Genomic DNA, 18,540 nt, shown 5'->3' with positions numbered 1-18,540 from the left:
CCAGTCCCCACTCCCAGCCCTGCCCGGGGGTTTGACCCTGCCCGGTCCCCACTCCCAGCCCTGCCCGGGGGTTTGACCCTGCCCAGTCCCCCCTCCCAGCCCTGCCCGGGGGTTTGACCATGCCCAGTCCCCCCTCCCAGCCCTGCCTGGGGGTTTGACCCTGCCCAGTCCCCCCTCCCAGCCCTGCCCGGGGGTTTGACCATGCCCAGTCCCCCCTCCCAGCCCTGCCTGGGGGTTTGACCCTGCCCAGTCCCCACTCCCAGCCCTGCCCGGAGGTTTGACCATGCCCAGTCCCCACTCCCAGCCCTGCCCGGGGGTTTCGGTCCCCATTCCCGGGGGTCCGGCCCCGCTCCCCCCGTCCCCAGGCGGTGACACCCCCGCCCCGCGGGGGCCGGTGGCCGCGGCGATGAGGGGAGCGCGGGGCCGGCCGCGCGCAGCCAATCGGAGCCCTCAGCGCCTGGTCCGATCTCCGCGGAGCTCTCCGATTGGCCGTCGGCCTCCCCTCGCCTCACTCCTCGGCCAATGGGGACGGAGGGGCGTGGTCCGGGCGGCGAGCGCGCGAGCGGCGGGCGCGGCATGGCGGGGTCCCATAAGGGAGCGCGGCTGTGATGGAGCGCGAGCGGGTGGTGGGCGCCATGTCGGCGCTGTGGTCGGTGGGCGCGGGGCTCCTGCTGCTGGTGCTGTGGGTGCGGCACCGCGGGCTGGAGGCCGTGCTGGTGCACCACCGCTGGCTGTTCGTCTGCCTCTTCCTCATGCCGCTCTCCATCCTCTTCGACATCTACTACCAGCTGCGCGCATGGGCCGTCTGGCGCCTCCACAGCGCCCCGCGGCAGCACGCCCAGCGCGTCCGGCACATCCAAGAGCAGGTGAGGCTTGACCGGACCCCGGTACCTCTGGGGGTACCACGGCTTTGGGAGGGGAGAGCGTGTCCCTGTCCCGCTCTCTTGTCATCCCGCGCCCGCATCCCGCTATCCCCGTCCTCTCCCCCCCCCCCCCCCCCCCCCCCGCGCCATTCCTCACCCGGGGCAAAGTCCGGCTGGAGCGGGGAAAAACAAAGGAATAAACGCTAGCGGGGCTTTCAGCCCCCTGTAGGGTTCTTGTCCCGCTGAAACTCCTGTGGAACTGCCTCCGCGCGGCTGCTGGCACTGCGGTGTCCTCAGGGATGCGCTGCGAGCCGCGCTGGACGCGCAGCAGGCTCAGGGACACACGTGTGTGGAACATGGAAACAGCCTTCTCTGAACGGCAGGCTCAGAAGCGTGTTTAGATTCCACTCACATCCTGCTGCTCGGCACTGCCAGTTCCAGGAGGTGCTTCATGGCGAGATTAAACTTTTCCTCCACCCAGAAATGCAGATGTCTGTAATTCTTCTGTGTTCTCTGGTATTTGTGGTAATTCTGTCACGTCTGCTTCTGTTTCCTGCCTTGTCTCTCACATCACAGATACAGATGGATATTAATGTGCACGGCGTTATTCTCAGAGGGTTTGGGGTTGTTGATTGGGTTTTTTTTTTTTACCAGCTGTAGTAGCAACTCAGCTTTGAAGAAGATGCAGTTGCTTGTGCTCCAGGTGTTAACCACTGTGGCTTTGCAGAATTCGTGGCTCATACGTATGGCTTACACATTTTCCTTCTCAACTTTTCATAGAATCCTAGGAGGCTTTGGGTTGGAAGGGACCTTAAAAATCATCTCATTCCAACCTCACCCTGCCATGGGCAGGGACATCTTCCACTAGACCAGGTTGCTTAAGGTTGCTTCCACTAGACCAAGTTTTCTCTCTTTGCCTGTTCATTTGCAAGCTCAGGGCACTTTTTGTGTGTTTTGGAGTGGTTTTGTGTATTTTGTTATAATTAAGATTATAACAGTGATAATACCTCCCTTAGAGGAGGTTTTCCTGTGGGTTTTTTTAACTCTTTGGTAGTGTCTTGATAGCTTTCTGAATCCTTCCCCCCAAAAGAAAACCCCAAAGCTACAGGATATTAGAAATGCTTCCTCTACGTAACTGAACCGCTCTGGTTGTATTTTGTTTAGAAGTTCAGAGGTCTGCCAAAAGGCTTCCAAAACATCCCTACTCTGACAGTTGTTGGCTCTTGCAGGTCCGGGAATGGAAGAAGGAAGGCAGCAAGAGATACATGTGCACGGGCCGGCCCGGCTGGCTGACTGTGTCACTCCGTGTTGGGAAGTACAAGAAGACTCATAAGAACATCATGATCAATTTAATGGATGTTCTGGAAGTAGACAGTGAAAGACAGGTAACAAATTCCATCACAAAGCATTCACTATAATGGATTTTACAGTTTTCTTTACAATACTCGGAGCTGAAGAGATCAGATTCCACAAAGAACAAAATTTTGTAGCAGACCCATCAAATTTCAAGGGTTTACAATGTGTGCTTGGATCGTTTTATCCGAAAAACCCAGCATATGGAATTGCTTGGCTTTTATGTGCTGAAGTCTAAAAGACCAGATTGATTTATGGGTTTGGGCACTGAGCAACAAGATGTTGAGGCAGAGGAGGAATCACTAAACAGTTCCCACTATTTTTAGTAGCGCTCTTAGGAAAGTGAGCCTCTGAGTTCTGGTAACAGATGGAAGTATATCCAGTTAGCCATATTTTGTCATCATTAATGCTGAACTCTCCATTTATGTTTGTTGAGAACTTGGGGTGGGTTTTGTTTGGTTGGTTTTTTGTTTTTTGGGGGTTTTTTTGCTTTTTAGGTTGTTCGTGTGGAACCTTTGGTGTCCATGGGCCAGCTGACTGCATACCTGAATCCCATGGGCTGGACTATTCCTGTGGTACCAGAGCTTGATGATCTCACAGTAGGTAAGGGTCGTTGATGACAAGAGACTCACTGATTTTGCTGCGCTTTCATTAGGGTTTTTTATGCAGTAAAACATTGCATGGTTTTAAAGGTTCTAGAAATACTCTGTTGAACATTATGTTCTTCGTGGTATTTATGTTATAAGCACTTCCTTTCTTTTTATTCTTAAATAGTCTTAAAATTTGAGTTTATGAAGTGGGTGTTTGCTCTCATAAATCACCCACATTTTGGACTGTGTTTCATTTGATTTGTTGTGTGTTCTCTTGATAAGGTGGCCTGATCATGGGAACTGGCATTGAGTCTTCATCCCATATCTATGGACTTTTTCAGCACACCTGCGTGGCCTATGAACTTGTTCTTGCTGATGGAAGCCTTGTGAGATGTTCACCAGTAAGACAAAATGTTACTTTGCTATCATTTACAATGTCATTGACAGTTATCGTTGTGGATATATGATTTAGTATGACATACTTTTTGCAGACTGAAAACTCAGACCTATTTTATGCAGTGCCTTGGTCTTGTGGTACTCTGGGTTTCCTGGTTGCAGCAGAAATAAAAATGATTCCTGCCAAGAAATATGTCAAAATACATTACAAGCCAGTGAGAGGACTGCAGAAGATTTGTGAGAAGTTCACTGAAGAGTCTAAGAAAAAGGAGAATAGTTTTGTGGAAGGACTTATGTATTCCTTGGATGAAGCAGTCATCATGACAGGAGTCTTGACTGATGAAGCTGAGCAAAGCAAGGTAACTAAAGGGAAGTTACTCACAATGACAAAAATACTCCCAAAGTCTAACCAAAGCTGTACTAGATGCTAGGATAAAACCATTATAAAACTGGAACAATCCCTTAAGGTAGGATTAAAAATTAGATCTGTCCATGAGAATATTTTAAATAACAGCCCTTTGCTACTATGACAGAGTCTGTTCTGTAAATCTCCTCAACTGATGAGAAATGACCCACTGATTTCATTGTTCTAGCCAATAATTCAGTCTGCAGCCTCTTCACTGCAGTACCTGAGGAGGAAGAGAGGATCTTAGACTGAACAATGCTGCTTTGAACTGCAGTTATTCAGAGTAACTCTCTTCCCAGCAAGCTTTTAATTCTGTTAATACTCATAAAAGTATATCAGGGACATGCACAGGAGAGTCATGCTAAGTGTTCCTGCAACCCTCCACCTGGATGTTTCTCCTCTGCTGTGTGAGATTTTGGATTAATGGTGGGTTTAGAGATTGGCATTTTAGGAATTCAGTTCTGTCGCATTTCTGGGCTCTTCAATAGCTTGTCAGTGGCAAGCCGTACTTAAACCTTAATGACAAGAAAGGTAAGCAGGAGCCTTGCAGGTGGAGGAGTGAAAGCTCCCTGGATGCCTTGTGACAGTCTCATCCAGAGGGTATAACACAGATTCCTCCCAGGAAAGGAATCTGGGGACATCCTCTGTTGTCTAGCAAGGTGTAACTGTTGTCTAATGAATGCATGTTTTCTTGTAGATAAACAGAATTGGCAACTACTACAAGCCGTGGTTCTTCAAGCATGTGGAGAAGTATTTGAAAGCTGACAGGACTGGAGTAGAGTACATTCCTTCCAGACATTACTACCACAGACATACTCGCAGTATCTTCTGGGAGCTCCAAGTAAGACCAGTTCCAAAATACGGATAGATCTGCAGGAAGGTACTCTGCCCTTTCCCAGTGTAGGTACAAAGTACCTTCTTCCCCTTGGCAGCGACTTCTGTCTTTCATGGCAGAAAAAAGCCAGCAAACTTTATGGCAAATTTACAAGTCCTGCATTTGGGTACAGCAAATCCAAAGACACTTGTTCACATATAAGGCGTTGTATCAGAAACTCCTGACTTTTGGTTTAGTGCTTTTCTGAATTTAGACCTTAAGTATGTCTTTCAGCGTTAAATTTTTGTACCTACTGAGTGATTTTCAACTTCAGATGGTGGAAAAAACATGGATGTGAAATTCTGGCTGAAAAACTGCCCCGCCAAAAGTAATTATGTAGCATGTCATTACCTGGAATTTCACAAATGTGTTTATTGTCATGTGTACTTACGCAAAACTTTATTTGATATTCTGAAATATTCCTGTTATCTCATTTTGAATCTCTGGAGTGAGGTAACAGATCCTTTCAGCTCCTGCAGAAGCTGAACAGGAGTTGGCTGTGCAGGTGGTAATTAAAATTTTACAGCTTTAAAATGCTTTTGAGAAATTTTATGTGGTTATTGCAAAACTTCTGTAAGGGTAGCTCCTTGTGCACTCCTCCCTTGGCTGTTGTAACATGATAGCCTGTTGCTCTCTGAACTTTATTGTCTGCAATTATTTATTTGGGGCTGGGTATGTTGTGGTTCGTACAACTGAAAATCAGTGGTAACCAGAGAAGGCTTGGGGCAGGGCTCTGTAGCCAAGTGCAATCCAGGCCCCTCTAATTTGCTCATATTTGTATTTTAGGACTTCACAAAAGTATCAGTAATTAAATTTATTGAGAATCTGGTTTAATATTGCTCCGAGGCTTCTGAAGTGTTCTTTTGTTCCGCTTACACCTTCTTCAGTCGAACTGTTTTTCTTTCCTCTTTGAAGGATATCATTCCTTTTGGCAATAACCCTGTGTTCCGTTACCTGTTCGGCTGGATGGTTCCCCCAAAAATCTCCCTGTTAAAGCTCACCCAAGGAGAAGCCATTCGGAAGCTGTACGAGCAGCACCACGTTGTGCAGGACATGTTGGTGCCAATGAAGAGCCTTGAAAAATCCATCCAGACCTTCCACGTTGACCTTAATGTAAGAACACATTGTCTTAGAACACAGTAAATCTTGGGTTGTGATAAGAAGTGTGATTGTTGATCATAAGACATAATATCCTGCTTGTGCAAAAGGTCCATTATTGTGTCCTGGGGAGTGCTGTGCTGTGTGAGTCCATGGTGCAAGGCTGCAGCAGAAATAAACACAGCTTTCTGAAAAAGAGAAGAATTAAATAAGAGAGTCAAACTTTAGTAGAAGCCAACACTTCTAAAAGATTTTTATCTTAGACTAAAATTTGAACTGATCTTCACCTAGAATGATTGGTGGTCTCACTAAACACCAACTGTGGAGATTCATTTCCCTTTCTTGCTTTTATTTCTGAATTTATTTTAGTTAGTATAGAATTTCAATTTTGACAATTTCAGTTTTGGATTGATCTGGAAAAGAAATCACTTCCTTCTCTTTTTGCTCAGAATGTTTATTCAGTTGTTGCTTTGAGATTGAGGTGGTTTGTTTGTGGGATTTTTTTTCCCTTTTAATTTCAAATATTTAAGGAGAGGAGATGTAACTCTAGGAGGACATTTTTAATCTATTTGTGTTATGGTCATTAGAAAGTCCAGCTAAAAACAACACCAGGACAGCTGGGAAGGAAGAGCTGAAAGCAAGGGTTTCAGTCCCAGACTGGGGAGAAGTTCTCTTAACTCTTCATTTTGTAACATTTATTATAGAGCTTAAAGGATGATTGTGTTAAAAAATAAGTGATAAAGTGTTTTCCTGCCCCTGCAGGTGTATCCTATTTGGTTATGTCCTTTCATATTGCCCAACAATCCTGGTATGGTCCATCCCAAAGGAAATGAAACTGAACTCTACGTGGATATAGGAGCTTATGGAGAGCCCAAAAGCAAGCAATTTGAAGCCAGAGCTTCAATGAGGCAAATGGAAAAGTTTGTAAGAAGTGTGCACGGGTAAGGACCCCACTCCTCAGAATAGTAGTAATCTCATATAATTCATACCCATGTGGTTTAATCAGTTATTTATCCTACAGAACTTCAATATTTAATATTGCAATAATTTAACAACCACAATAATTGGAAACTAATTTAATTTCTAATTTTGGTGAGTTTTAAATACGATTTCACTTTATTATTTGATTACAAAACCAACCAAACAAAAGGACACACTGGCTGAAGTTCTTGCAGTGTAGTTGGGAGCTGGGTGACTTCAGGTCACCTTTCAGCTCCAGGCTGCTCTGGGAGTAGAGTCTGCTGCTACAAAATACATCCTTGGAATCCCTCATTCAGGAATCCCAAAAGTTTGGACAGCTTCCCTGCCTGCCCTTGGGACTGCTCTCCCTGCAGTCCTTGCAGCGTCACGCGGTGGCTCTGCCCCATCCTTGCACCACCAGGATGTCCTTGCCCAGGGGCCAGCCTTGGCTGTCCCTGCAGTCATTCCCTGTGTGCTGGTGGCATTCTTTCCTCCTTCAAAACTTGTCCTCCAGAGCTTCCTTTTCCCTGCCTCGGTTCTTATTACACAGGACCACAGTGGGCGTGAGGCATGTGCCCACCATCTGTCACGGACTCGAGCCAGCCTAATTTGCTGGAGCAGTGTCAGTGGAGAAGCAGCCACAGGCTGGTTTCTCAGGAACAAAAAAGCAACTACACGGTATTTTTACACCATCAGTATAATTTATCCCCATTTCTATTTTGACCTACTTCTCAGTCTAACAGTGATCATGTCCCATGTGGCTGAGCAATAATGGCAAGGCTGCTTCGAGATGATTTGGGGACTGCAAATGACTTGGAGCTGCAAGAAGTGATTTGCCAGAGAACAAAGCAACCCAAAGTTAATTTTAAGCTTTTTTTTTTTTTTTCATTAAGTTGAAATTAAGCTTTTAATTTAAAGCTCTTTACTGACAAAGTTTGGTCTGTTTTCTACCTGTCTCTGGGAAATGAACAATGGATAAATGGTTAATCTTCCAGTTTCATAATCACACAAAACAATAGATCTTTTATGTTAGGTTGTGTTTTGCTGCTGTATTCTGATGGAAGCTGCAGTTTAGAGAGCACACTATGGAAGCGAGGAGGAGTCCACAGCTAAAGAAGGATTTAATTTGTAAATGGACCTTTGTTATACTGTGCTTTGTTTACACTATGAATTTATCTTCTTGGCCTGGTCTCATTTGGTGGTGTCTTGCCTTCTTAGTTCTGTTCTCAAAGAAATGAAAAAGTCAAAGGATGCATTGTTACATCTGTCTTGAATGGATATTGTAATGCAGGCAAATATGAGATTCTGTGTTTGTACCTCCATGGATCCTAAGAAAACAGGCAGAAAAAAACCACTAAGTCCATAAAACATAATTGGCTGAGTGTCCCAGCATAATCCATGTGAGCAATTGTATTGGCTTGTTTTTAAAAAGCACTGTTGATGTTTTTGTTTTGTTAAGTATTTGCTATTCATAGCTTGCACTGAATTGTTTTTTTTTTTTTTTTAATATTCTATATCAAATCTTGTGGCTCAGTTAATACTGAATCTCTGTCTCTTCTTTTTCCCTTCTCTCCAGTTTCCAGATGCTGTATGCAGATTGTTACATGACCCGTGAGGAGTTCTGGGATATGTTTGATGGCTCGTTGTACCACAAGCTGAGGGAGCAGATGAATTGCAAGGATGCCTTTCCAGAAGTGTATGACAAAATCTGCAAAGCTGCAAGGCACTGAGCCTGGCTGAGCTCACCAAGCAATCAGGGAAAGAGGAATTTACCTATAGCTAGTCAGTATGTCCTTTAAAAAAAAAAGCTTTATTGCTCTCCAAATAAGCTCATTCTTATTGATGTTTAAAGGTATGAATTCCTGCTTTACACGTTTATGTTTAGTATTTCTTCGTATGTTTTAAAAGCAGTTTTCCAAACTCAGAGTGATTGTTTTTAAGAAATCTGAAGTGCTAGCCTTTGTATCTAATGTAGTGACATAGGTGAGTTCACCTATTTCCAAGCAGAAAAAAAATAATGGGAATGGATGAGGACACTGGAGCTACACCAGCTGTGTACTGTAGCTATATTTAACTCGACTTCTTGGAATGGGAGGGAGGGCTCAGAAATAGGTGCCAAAGCTGAACACGTTGTCCAATTAATCATGTTGTTAAAAACATTTGCCTCCAGTCAGTGTCCTGTAGAGCAGCTCTGCAGAGGGTCATCCACATTCCATCATCCTCTGGCTGCGTGGTTGTGGTGCTGCGCTGCTCAGCTTGTCCTGCAGGGCAGCTGAGCTCCCCAGCCCTGGCTTCTGCTGGAAAATTGAGCATTGAGGTGTGAAGAAGATGCTTTTTACTTGTGCCTATCAGATTTGTACTGATTTTTGATTATGGAGTGCGAATGGGTGTAGGTTTTTAGGTATTTTGTAGTTGGCCAACAGTGCATTGGTTTTTTGCCCCAAAGTATCAATGTTCTGGCTTTGTTAGACCACTGAAAAAAAAAAAAATGCTGCTATTTCATATAGCCAAATTTTAATTTCTTTGTGGGTCAGTTTATTTGGGTTTCTTTTGGGTTTGTGTTTTTTGGGGTTTTTTGGTTGTGGCTTAATTTTAGTGCCTTATAAGTACTCAGTTGGAGGAAGATATGGCTTATCTCAGACTGTTCTGTCCTGGCCTGTAGGAGAAGGAAGTAAAGGCTGCGTTTATAGGAGGTTTGTTAGAGCAACTGGCTGTGGATGAGAACTCTTGATGTGAATCCTGATACACACAGGCTTTGGTTCGGACTCGAGTGACATTTTTGCTTTTCATTTTAGCTGGGTTAGGTTGATAGGCTTTGTAAAAGGACTGTTTCAGTCACCTGGAGAGGAAATAACAGCAAGTACTGTTAGTTCCCTCTTCTGCTGCTCGCAGGTGAAAATGGCACAGTCACGGACTTGATACAGTTGAGTGTAGAAGTGTGGAAATGTTTTGACCCTGTAGCCAGAATCAGGGTTCCAAACCAAGCCTGTGTCTTGTCCAAGCAGTACTGAAAATTGTTACTTGAAACCTTACTGAGCCTGAGAGAAAAGAAAGTAATTTTCTTGAGGCTTGTGTAGGGGGTAACCCGGAGAACTTCTCAAACAGTTACCAGTGGGAGGTGTAATTTTATTATGCTTGCTAAACCAATGATTTTATTTATTGATAGATGGATGTTTAAGGTCCAGATGAAACCAATGATAAAGCAGTAGCAGGAATAAGCTTGGGCTGTAACTCAGTGATGCACACTGTGTGCAAGTAAGGTACCCCCTCAAACCCTGCGCAGGGGCAGCATTCCATGGGGAGACACGGCCAGTGCAGAGTGTCCTCAGTGCTGCCCGAGCCGTGGAGCTGTGTCAGTGATCCAGGAGTGTCTGCCACGCCTCCTGGTTGCACCAGGGGTACACAGGAAGGCAAGTGTTGATTCTCAGGGTGTGACCTGCCTTCCTGCCCCTACGAGGGAATTGTCCCTGGGGTGAAGCTACGATGTAGCCCAGTGCTTGTATAATAGTCTGCACAGAGCAAGAATGGTTTGGTTAGCTTTGAAAGGGCAATGTTAAAACAGCTAGAGGATATGCAAATACTTCTACTTAGGCTGTGTTTCACTTATGTACTGATGATCTTTAGGTATGCACTGTGTTTGTTTTTTCACTCCTTAATTTATTGGCAGACTTTGTATGCCGTGATTGGGTACTGCACTGTATCAGTCACACACATGCACACACATCATTGCTGTTGCTCTTGGTTTTTGGTTGTATGGGCTATTGAAAATAAAGCTCTGGCCGGTGTACTGTTCCAAGGGGTGTCTTTTAATGAGTGATTGCTTGCTTTTCAACAGCTGTTTATCATTTCTCTCGTGCTTCTTGTGCCGTTCCACATGGCCAGCGATTACTGAGAAAAGTCTGGGTAAGAGAGCCAAGGCATTGTGAGGGAGGTGGTGGGAGGTGATGTTTGTTAAGAATGTCTTTGAAGTCTGTGAGCCTTCACTTATCTTTGCCCCAAGACACCTGCAATAAAAGAAATACCTCATAGCTGAGCCTTTAACCCTTCAGTTGTGCCCCACTAGCTCCATACAGCCTCATGATGCCAATTGTCCCGATTTTTTTACACACCTCCTCATTCTTTCCCTCTGCCATTTTGTCCAAGGAGGACAAACCCCCATTTTGGATTTAGGTGCTACCCAGTGACAGTGGGTAGTTAGTTCATTCTTCTCATTTCATGCTAATAAATCTAATCCCTGCCTTGAATGAGCAGCCAAACGTGAGAGGAAGACTTAGTGCACTCCTCAGCCTGAGGAGTTTCACACCCACGTCTTCTGTGTCCTTGATAAATGCCTTCATGACAGCTCTGTAGGCTCAGTGGGAGGTGTTCCTGCCCCTCCCCGATTACAGCTGGTACACCTCCCAGTGCTCTTTTCCCAGGGAGAAGCTCCCAGGCTCTCTCCTGAAAGCCAGGCTGCCGAGTGCCTCAGCTCTGCTGGAGCTGCAGTTCAGGTGCCAAAGCCCTGCGTTGCTTTGATCACACACTCTGTGCTGGCCTTGGCTTAGGCTGCATTTCACAACCCTCCTGTGTTGTCCCAGCAGCGTTTCTGTGCCCTCCCTCATGCACATCACTGCTCAGGCATTTCCCTTCAGAGACCTCCTTGGGAACAATAGTCAGGATTTCCTTAAATCACTGCAGTTTTACCTGTGTTCCATTATCTCCCCCCACCAAATGATAATTGCAGATTAATTAGCGTACTTAATCAGCCACAACTAACATGTAATTACACCTAGATTTAATTATTCCTGTCTGGTCTAAACACTTGTACGAGACCTGATAAAACTTAACTCCAGGAGAACCAGCGTGCTCCCAGTACATTTTTATGGCCAGCCTTTGTTGCTACTGACACTTCCTGCTCATCTCACTCTCTCCATTGCCTCCAGGTTTTCATTCCCTGCTCTGCCTTGCTATGGTAGCACTTTTTCAGACCCAGTTCTCTGTGAAGTTGTGGTGGACCTGGGGCGACTCAGGTGTGGTAACACCACCCATAACAGGTATGTGCAACTCCTGTGAGTAGCAGCAGAGTTTGAAAGGATGTGTTTAACCCTGAGTGAGCTGCGTGTGCCACCACATCTTCCTTGGGAGGATGTGCAGGATCTGGCATCCTCTTCTGATGTATGTAACTTCTCTAAAGTCCCAGCTGAAAACAGTTAATTACTGCTCAGTTGCAGTGTCACTGCCCCCCTCCTTTAAGTCACCATGTTCATCCAGGCAGAGAGAGGACAGGGAATCCTCTCTGTCATGCTTCCTGTCAGCCCTATCTATCCCAGGGAACGCATGGTACAACTCCAGCAGTTTCTCTTGTCTTTTGCTCCTGGGCCTGCCCAGGTCCTGTCAGCCCCTGCCATGTGAATTGCAGGCTCCTGGCTGCTCCTGGCTGCTCCTGAGGTTCCCCCAGTTTGGGAAATGCCCCATGCACCAGGCTGATTGTGCCAGCATCAGAGCCACTCACCTTGGCGAGTGATACAGCAACAGTGGCACATCTTAACCCAAGGGAGCCCACACTGCAGGGGAGGGAGGAGAGGACACAGTAACCAGTGAGAGCCCAGCCAGTCTCCTCCAGGAGCAGTTCTGGCCACAGCAGGCCACAGAGAGTCGATTATCTCTGCAGGCTTGAGCACGCTCACAGTCACCTACTGCCAGCTGCAGTGAAGGGCAGCAGTGTCACAACCTCCCCACTCAAGTGTAATCCAAAAGTTCCCCACCAATTACGAAGATGTCTTGACCTCTTTCAAGCTGCCTGTTCCTCACTCAGCTGGATAAAGGAGAGAAACCATGTGGATTCCTGCTGTTCATCCCTAGCCAAGGTGGACTATTTCAGACTAAAGCTTTCCCTGCCTGCTTTGAGCCCTTTAGGCTTTGTTCTGGTTCTCTGTGGGGAAGCTGCCAAGATGAATACAGCTCCAGGAATGGGTACTAAGGGAGGGGCTCCTACCTGCACTGGCTCTGTGCTGTGCTGATGCTGCTAGAGGATAAACTGGCTTTTAAGCAGCAGACTATGACTTTTTTGAGGATACAAGGAGCTCCTAGCACCTAAAAGGACTCAAACCCAGCTGCCCTCATCCATGAAGTGCATCTGCTTGCTTGCAGGTGAAAGAGAGCAAAACTAATGGGAAGGGTTGGCCAAGCATCCCTTGAAAAGGGCAAAGGCCTGAGGATGCAGGTGGAGGTAATGTGGTCGCTGCTGAGCTCCTGGCAGGCTCACCTGCCTGCAGGCAGTGTGTGCTCTGTGGTTGGTGCTCAGCACATCTCGTGCTTCCACCCCAAGTTGCTCCCAGCTTGAGCTGGGTGTCCTGGACCATTCCCTATGCAAGGAGCTGCTTCCCAGCAGCCACAGACAGGCTGGGAGATGAGAAGAGCTACATCAGTAAGTCCAGCTCTCCCCACACATCCAGCTCTCACCTGGCTGCCTGTGTCCCCAGGACTGCCTGCAGCCACAGGCTGACAGCTCTGGTCCCCAAGGACTGCGGGGATGGTGGCAGCCCTTGCCATGGCAACCATCACCGTGGCACCCAGCATCTCCATTCCCTAGGGGATGTCCCCTCCTCTGTGCAGACAGGGCTGGAAAACAGCAGGGTCATGGCAGGGGAAAAAAAAGTGTTGTCTGCTCAGGAGGAGCTGTCTGAAAGTACCCAAGGGTTACCCAGGAGAGAGCACCTGCACCTTGGGTAGCTGCCAGGGTGCAGGGGCTGTGCAGTAATTTTATATCCCCCAGCAACTCCTCAAGGGGCAAGTCAAAGGCAGGACCTGTAACCACCACTCCCCTGGGCATAAAAACATTGTCCAGCAGTTACAATAATATCACTGGAGGGGATTCAAATCTGTGGGCCAAGTGTGTGAGCCAGCAGTGTGGGGTCACGGACCCCACAAGCTGTGTAGGAGCACGTCCACGGGCGGGTGGGATGTGCCACCACTCTGTGCCAGCCCCAAGCCCAAACTGCAGATCCTCTGCAGGATGGAGAGAGGTTTGACCATTGAATGACTTGGCCTCTCACCTGCCTTGACTTCTCTTCCCCAGCCCTGGCCTGGTGCTATCTGGGGATGCTGCTGGAAAGGGAAGAACCATTTTCCACCACCCCAGTGGCTACTCTCACACTGACCCCTTGATCTCTTTGGTGCTGTGCCAGGGACTGATTCAAGGCAGCTGCTATTGCCTGCATGATCTTTCATTTATCTCCTCCCCATCCTCGGCATTTTTTCCTCCCGGAAATCCCTCGGGGCAAAGAGGGAGGGAGGCCCCAGACAGGAGCTGAGCCCCTCAGTCTCACCCTGTGCAGGGCACACCCCTCTCAGGCCACACGTTTGGCCCCGATGCCGTAAATCAGCCCCAGCAAAGCAGCGGGTGAGCAGTTTGGTGAAAGGCTGCAGGGACAGCAGTACCTTTATTAGGTTCCCCCAACACAGCTGGAAAAAATAAGGAGCCCAGACAGGCTTTCAGGCACATAACCCCTGAGCTGAGCCCTCCATTCAGTCCTGTCAGCTGATAAGAGATCAGCTTTCCCCACAGACCACGTCTCCTGTGTAGCCTTAAACCCTCCTGGTTAAGACACTGCCCCAGTGAATCAATCCAAGATGGTTTTGTCCCTTTGATCAGCACAGCAGGTAATAAGTCACTGATGGAAATGTGTTTCACTTCTCTGGCTCCAACAACAGAAATGAAGACAACCCTCCCGTCCTGAACCACCTGGTAAAAATCTCACAATTCCTGGGCAAGCAGGAGATGGACAGAGGGATTTCCAATGTGGCTCTGGAGGTCCTGAAGGACACAAAGCAGCACCTGGGTGTCCAAGGTGTGAGCAAATTCCTTTCCCACAAGGATCCATCCTGCTCCTCCAGCCTCTGAGACAGCCACAGCGCTTCTCCCAAACAGTGTTTGCAGTGCTTGTCTAATAGTGACAAACACGCAGGGAGAAGTAATTGCCTGACAAAACCAGTGAAGGCTGGTCTGGGAGGGCAAGGAAACCTGGGCCAGATCCCAGCTCTAGCACTGAGCTGCTGAAGGACTCCCACAGGTCCCTCTGGGCACACAGGATGTTGAGTCACCTTGTAGAACTGGCTCGCCTGTTTGATGACTTTAATGCTTCCAGATAACCTGGAGCATCAAAGATGTGCTCTTTAATCCCTTGCTTTTGCCCATTTCCAGCCCTCTGTAAACAGGAGTGCTCATGGGGACTTCACATTATAGAAGAACTGTGAAGATTTCTTCAAATCCCATTTTTAAACAAAACAAGGATTCATTCTTATTTCCCTATATTTAAACAGGATTATTTAACTCCTCATTGAAGTGCTGTCTCCTCCTCTAGTGGAGTACTTTACTATGTGCTCACAGTTGCTCTCTGAGATGTTTAACTCCCTCTGAGCTGAGGGAGGAGGCTGAAAAGTGCAGTGTGGAGGTGGTCACTGGGTGCGAGGCAATGTCTGTCTGCCAGACTGGAGTGGAGAAAGATGGAATGAGATCAGAAGGCTTTTGATCTCTCAGCCCTCCTTCAGCCCCCTCTGAGTGGTTCTGCCCCTGAACACTCGGGACATGCTGCCCCAAGACTTGAGCCTGGAAGGGGAAGCTGATGGGCTCATTGTTTTCAAGGACCCATTTTGTCCCGTCCTGGCTCTATTTACTACTTTTTACTATTACATAAGGGTGGACACTCTGCAAGAACTGTTCCTGGTGGATGAAACTCCTGGGCCAAGCTGTGGAGTTTGACCTGGGTGATGCCATTCCCAAACTGCAGCGCCTCAGGGACAAAGAGAAAACATTTGCCATCGAGTGCTTTGAGCAGGTCATTGACCTGGGCGGTGTGGCTCCACTGAGACCTTGTGGTGCCTCCTGCAGACTCAGCTTTGGGCAGGTGAGGCTGGAGACAGAAAGGCTGAGATGAGCAGGGTCTTAAGAAAGATGAGGAATTCCCAGTCGGCACCTGCGGAGCTGAGGGCAGTCTGCCATAACCACACTCTGGACGTGACCCAGCTGTCCAAAGCCATCACCAGAGGGGGAGGATGGAGCTGGTGAAGGTGCTGTTTGAGGTGATGAAGGTCAATTCTTCCAAGGGCAGGACGGACAAATGGTCCCTGTCCCTCTGAGCCAGTGGGACGGCAGCAAGTTCCACGGTAGCAGTCTCTCCCAAGATCCGGGACCTTCTCAGTTTTCCAAGCCCTTGTTAATGAGGAAGGGACTCCCGAATCCTGACGGTGCCAGTCCTGTGTGAGCCCTGGCCCGGTGCCACCCCCCCCACCGCTGCAGACACTCCTCCCGGCCGGCAGGTGGCGCCCGCTGCACCTGGCGGAACCATAGAGAGCGGCGCGCGCCGCCCGCGTCCGCGTGTGTCCGCCCACGTGACAGGGAGGGGCTCCCCCATTGGCCGTGCCGGCGGGGCCGGGCGCGCGCCCCCGCGGGTGTAAGTGTGCGCGCGTGAGAGTGTGCGCGCGTGAGAGAGTGCATGTGCTCAGGTCCGTGTGTGTGTGCTCAGGCCCGTGTGCTCAGGTCCGTGTGTGTGTGCTCAGGGGCGCCCCTGCGGCATTCCCGTGTGCCCGTGACCGTGCAGGGGTACCTGGGTATCCCGGAAGGTGTTCCCGCGTGTTGCACCCAGGTGCGTGTGCAGCCACGCGTGTGTGCAGGTGTGCCCGTGCAGCGTCCCTGCATGTCCGTGTCCGGGTGCCTGTGTGTCGCCGAAGGTGTGCGGGTGTGTGTGAGCACACGTAGGTGTGCTGGGGTGCCGGTGTGCCTGGAAGCCGTGCAGGCGTGGACACCTGGGTGCCTCTGTAGGTGTGCAGGTGTGCCTGTGCAGCATTCACATGTCGACGTCGGGGTGCCTGTATGTCCCGAGAGTGTTCACGTATGTGCCCCCAGGCGTGTGTGGGTACGTGTGAGCTCTGGGGCACACATGTGCGTGTCAGAGTGGCTGCAGACTCTGTGCTGTGGCCCCGCTGTGCGGTCAGCACTGACCCCTGCTCTGTCCCGCTCTCTCTCCGCAGGGCCCTCTCCATCCATGGAGGCCTTGCTGAGGCGGTGCCGTCTCCCGGCGCTGGGCACCCGCCAGCGCGGCATCAGGGCCCGGCACGGTGGCACCCCAGGCGGGGCCAGGCGCCTGCTGCTCTCGCAGCTCTTCCAGCCGCTGGCCCTGCCCATGGGCGGCCAGGCAGGGTCCGAGGGCCGGCCCGGGGAGCCCACCTGCCGCAGCCAGAGGCTGATGCTGCAAGGGGGGCTCATCCACCCCACCAGCCCCGGCTGCTACTGCTACCTGCCGCCCACCGTCCGCGCCATGGAGAAGCTGATCAAGGTGATGGACGAGGAGATGCAGGCCGTGGGCGGGCAGAAGCTGAACCTGCCCAGCCTGTGCTCGGCAGAGCTGTGGCGTGCCAGCGGCCGCTGGGACCAGATGGGACCGGAGCTCTTCCGGCTAGTGGATCGGCACAACCACGGCTACTGCCTGGGCCCCACGCACGAGGAGGTGGTGACGGAGCTGGTGGCCTCGCAGAGTGGCCTGTCCTACAAGCAGCTCCCACTGCGCCTCTACCAGGTCACCAGGAAGTTCCGGGACGAGCCCAAGCCCCGCTTTGGTTTGCTGCGCAGCCGGGAGTTCTACATGAAGGACATGTACACCTTCGACACCTGCGAGGAGGCGGCTCGGCACACCTACGAGCAGGTGTGTGACGCCTACTGCAGCCTCTTCACCCGCCTGGGCCTGCCCTTCGTCAAGGTGCAGGCGGCCACGGGCAGCATCGGCGGCACCACGTCCCACGAGTTCCAGCTCCCGGCAGACATCGGCGAGGACAGGCTGGTGCTGTGCCCTCAGGGACATTTTGCGGCCAATGTGGAGACGCTAAACGGGGGGCAAACCTCGTGCCCCACATGCGGTGAGAAACTCACCGAGACCAAAGGGATTGAGGTGGGGCACACGTTTTACCTGGGTACCAAGTACTCCTCCGTCGCCAACGCCGTCTTCTCCTCTGCCGAGAACAAACCCCAGCTGGCAGAAATGGGCTGCTACGGCCTGGGCGTCACTCGCATCCTGGCGGCCTCCATCGAGGTGCTCTCCACTGAGGACAGCATCCGCTGGCCGAGCCTCATCGCACCCTTCCAGCTCTGCTTCATTCCCCCCAAGAGGGGCAGCAAGGAGGAGGAGGAGGGAGCGGCTCTGCTGGAGCGGGTGTACGATGACCTGGCCGAAGCACTGCCCCACCTCGCTGGTGACTCGGTGCTGGACGACCGGACCCAGCTGACCATTGGCAAAAGGCTGAAGGACGCCAACAGGCTGGGCTATCCGTACGTGGTTGTGGCTGGGAAGAGGGTCTGTGAGGACCCCCCGGTCTTTGAGGTTTGGAATCAGAACACCGGCGAGGTTTTGTATCTCACCAAGGAAGGGGTCATTGAGTTGCTGAGTAAAGTGCAAGTCCCTTAAATGCCTCATCTCTGAATCTGTCGTCTCTGCTGCACTGAGTTTATCTCAGCCCATGTGATGGCTCTGGGTGAGCAGAGGCAAATCCAGCTCACGTGAGAGCCAGCCACGGTGTCCTGCAGGTCTGCCAGCTGCTGAGGTTGAGCTGGAACCAGCCCACATTTCCCCACATAGCCAGGGACTCTCCTGTGTCTGGGTACAGGTCCCTGGAAGCTGCTTTTTCCATCACGTGTAGCCTCGTGTGGCTGTGGGAGCACTGGCAGGGTCATCCCCTCACTGCCTGGCAGGGACAGACTGGCCATGGCCTCTTGTCAAGAGCACAGGACAGCCAGGGCTGCACAGGGGGACAGGAGGGCTCCCCTCGCTGCCAAGTTCTCAGCATGAAGGATTCTAAGAGAGAGATAAAGGAAGGTGACTTTCCTCTGTTTGCATCTTTGAGAACACCCAGGTCCCATGAAGGTGGAAGCTTGCCATGGCAGGCCCCGGGACTCCCGTGAGGAACAGCTTGCTGCCATCCCAGCAGCACTGACTGGACAGGGAGCTCCTTGCAGGGAGTCACCTCACCCTG

The 18,540-nt window shown here is 50.0% G+C and overlaps 2 protein-coding genes across 4 annotated transcripts; both read left to right on the top strand.

Annotated features, from left to right (window-relative positions):
- The first annotated feature begins 530 nt into the window (after positions 1-530).
- Positions 531-10,336, top strand: DHCR24 (24-dehydrocholesterol reductase). The gene is made up of 9 exons (XM_032117866.1): positions 531-866; positions 2,093-2,248; positions 2,714-2,819; positions 3,089-3,207; positions 3,298-3,561; positions 4,306-4,449; positions 5,398-5,595; positions 6,343-6,521; positions 8,117-10,336. Exons 1-9 carry the CDS (start codon positions 609-611, stop codon positions 8,268-8,270), a joined length of 1,578 nt encoding a protein of 525 aa, XP_031973757.1. The 5' UTR covers positions 531-608; the 3' UTR covers positions 8,271-10,336.
- Positions 10,331-17,991, top strand: PARS2 (prolyl-tRNA synthetase 2, mitochondrial). 3 transcript variants are annotated; one of them, XM_032117863.1, is made up of 3 exons: positions 10,331-10,443; positions 11,463-11,573; positions 16,549-17,991. In XM_032117863.1, the coding sequence occupies exons 1-3, from the start codon at positions 10,350-10,352 to the stop codon at positions 17,973-17,975; spliced, it is 1,632 nt and encodes a 543-aa protein (XP_031973754.1). In that variant the 5' UTR covers positions 10,331-10,349; the 3' UTR covers positions 17,976-17,991. The 3 variants fall into 3 exon arrangements, with proteins under 3 accessions (XP_031973754.1, XP_031973756.1, XP_031973755.1); XM_032117865.1 differs by lacking the exons at positions 10,331-10,443; positions 11,463-11,573 and adding an exon at positions 15,884-15,971; XM_032117864.1 differs by lacking the exons at positions 10,331-10,443; positions 11,463-11,573 and adding an exon at positions 16,239-16,416 and having other exon boundaries at positions 16,548-17,991.
- Positions 17,992-18,540: the final 549 nt, after the last annotated feature.

The sequence above is a fragment of the Corvus moneduloides genome, chromosome 9 (assembly GCF_009650955.1).
Source record: "Corvus moneduloides isolate bCorMon1 chromosome 9, bCorMon1.pri, whole genome shotgun sequence".
Classification (NCBI taxonomy): domain Eukaryota; kingdom Metazoa; phylum Chordata; class Aves; order Passeriformes; family Corvidae; genus Corvus; species Corvus moneduloides.
Note: the sequence above shows the minus strand (reverse complement) of the source record. Positions and strands in the feature narration are given on the sequence as shown.

What these genes read in the sequence shown, in the direction of transcription:
- PARS2 (XM_032117863.1), top strand. Translation starts at nt 10,350, where the DNA reads ATGAGTGATTGCTTGCTTTTCAACAGCTGTTTATCATTTCTCTCGTGC. An exon ending in GATTACTGAGAAAAGTCTGG is followed by an intron (nt 10,444 to 11,462) that starts GTAAGAGAGCCA and finishes CATTGCCTCCAG; the next exon opens with GTTTTCATTCCCTGCTCTGC. An exon ending in GGTAACACCACCCATAACAG is followed by an intron (nt 11,574 to 16,548) that starts GTATGTGCAACT and finishes CTCTCTCCGCAG; the next exon opens with GGCCCTCTCCATCCATGGAG.
- DHCR24 (XM_032117866.1), top strand. Translation starts at nt 609, where the DNA reads ATGGAGCGCGAGCGGGTGGTGGGCGCCATGTCGGCGCTGTGGTCGGTG. An exon ending in GCCTTGTGAGATGTTCACCA is followed by an intron (nt 3,208 to 3,297) that starts GTAAGACAAAAT and finishes TACTTTTTGCAG; the next exon opens with ACTGAAAACTCAGACCTATT. An exon ending in CCTTCCACGTTGACCTTAAT is followed by an intron (nt 5,596 to 6,342) that starts GTAAGAACACAT and finishes CTGCCCCTGCAG; the next exon opens with GTGTATCCTATTTGGTTATG.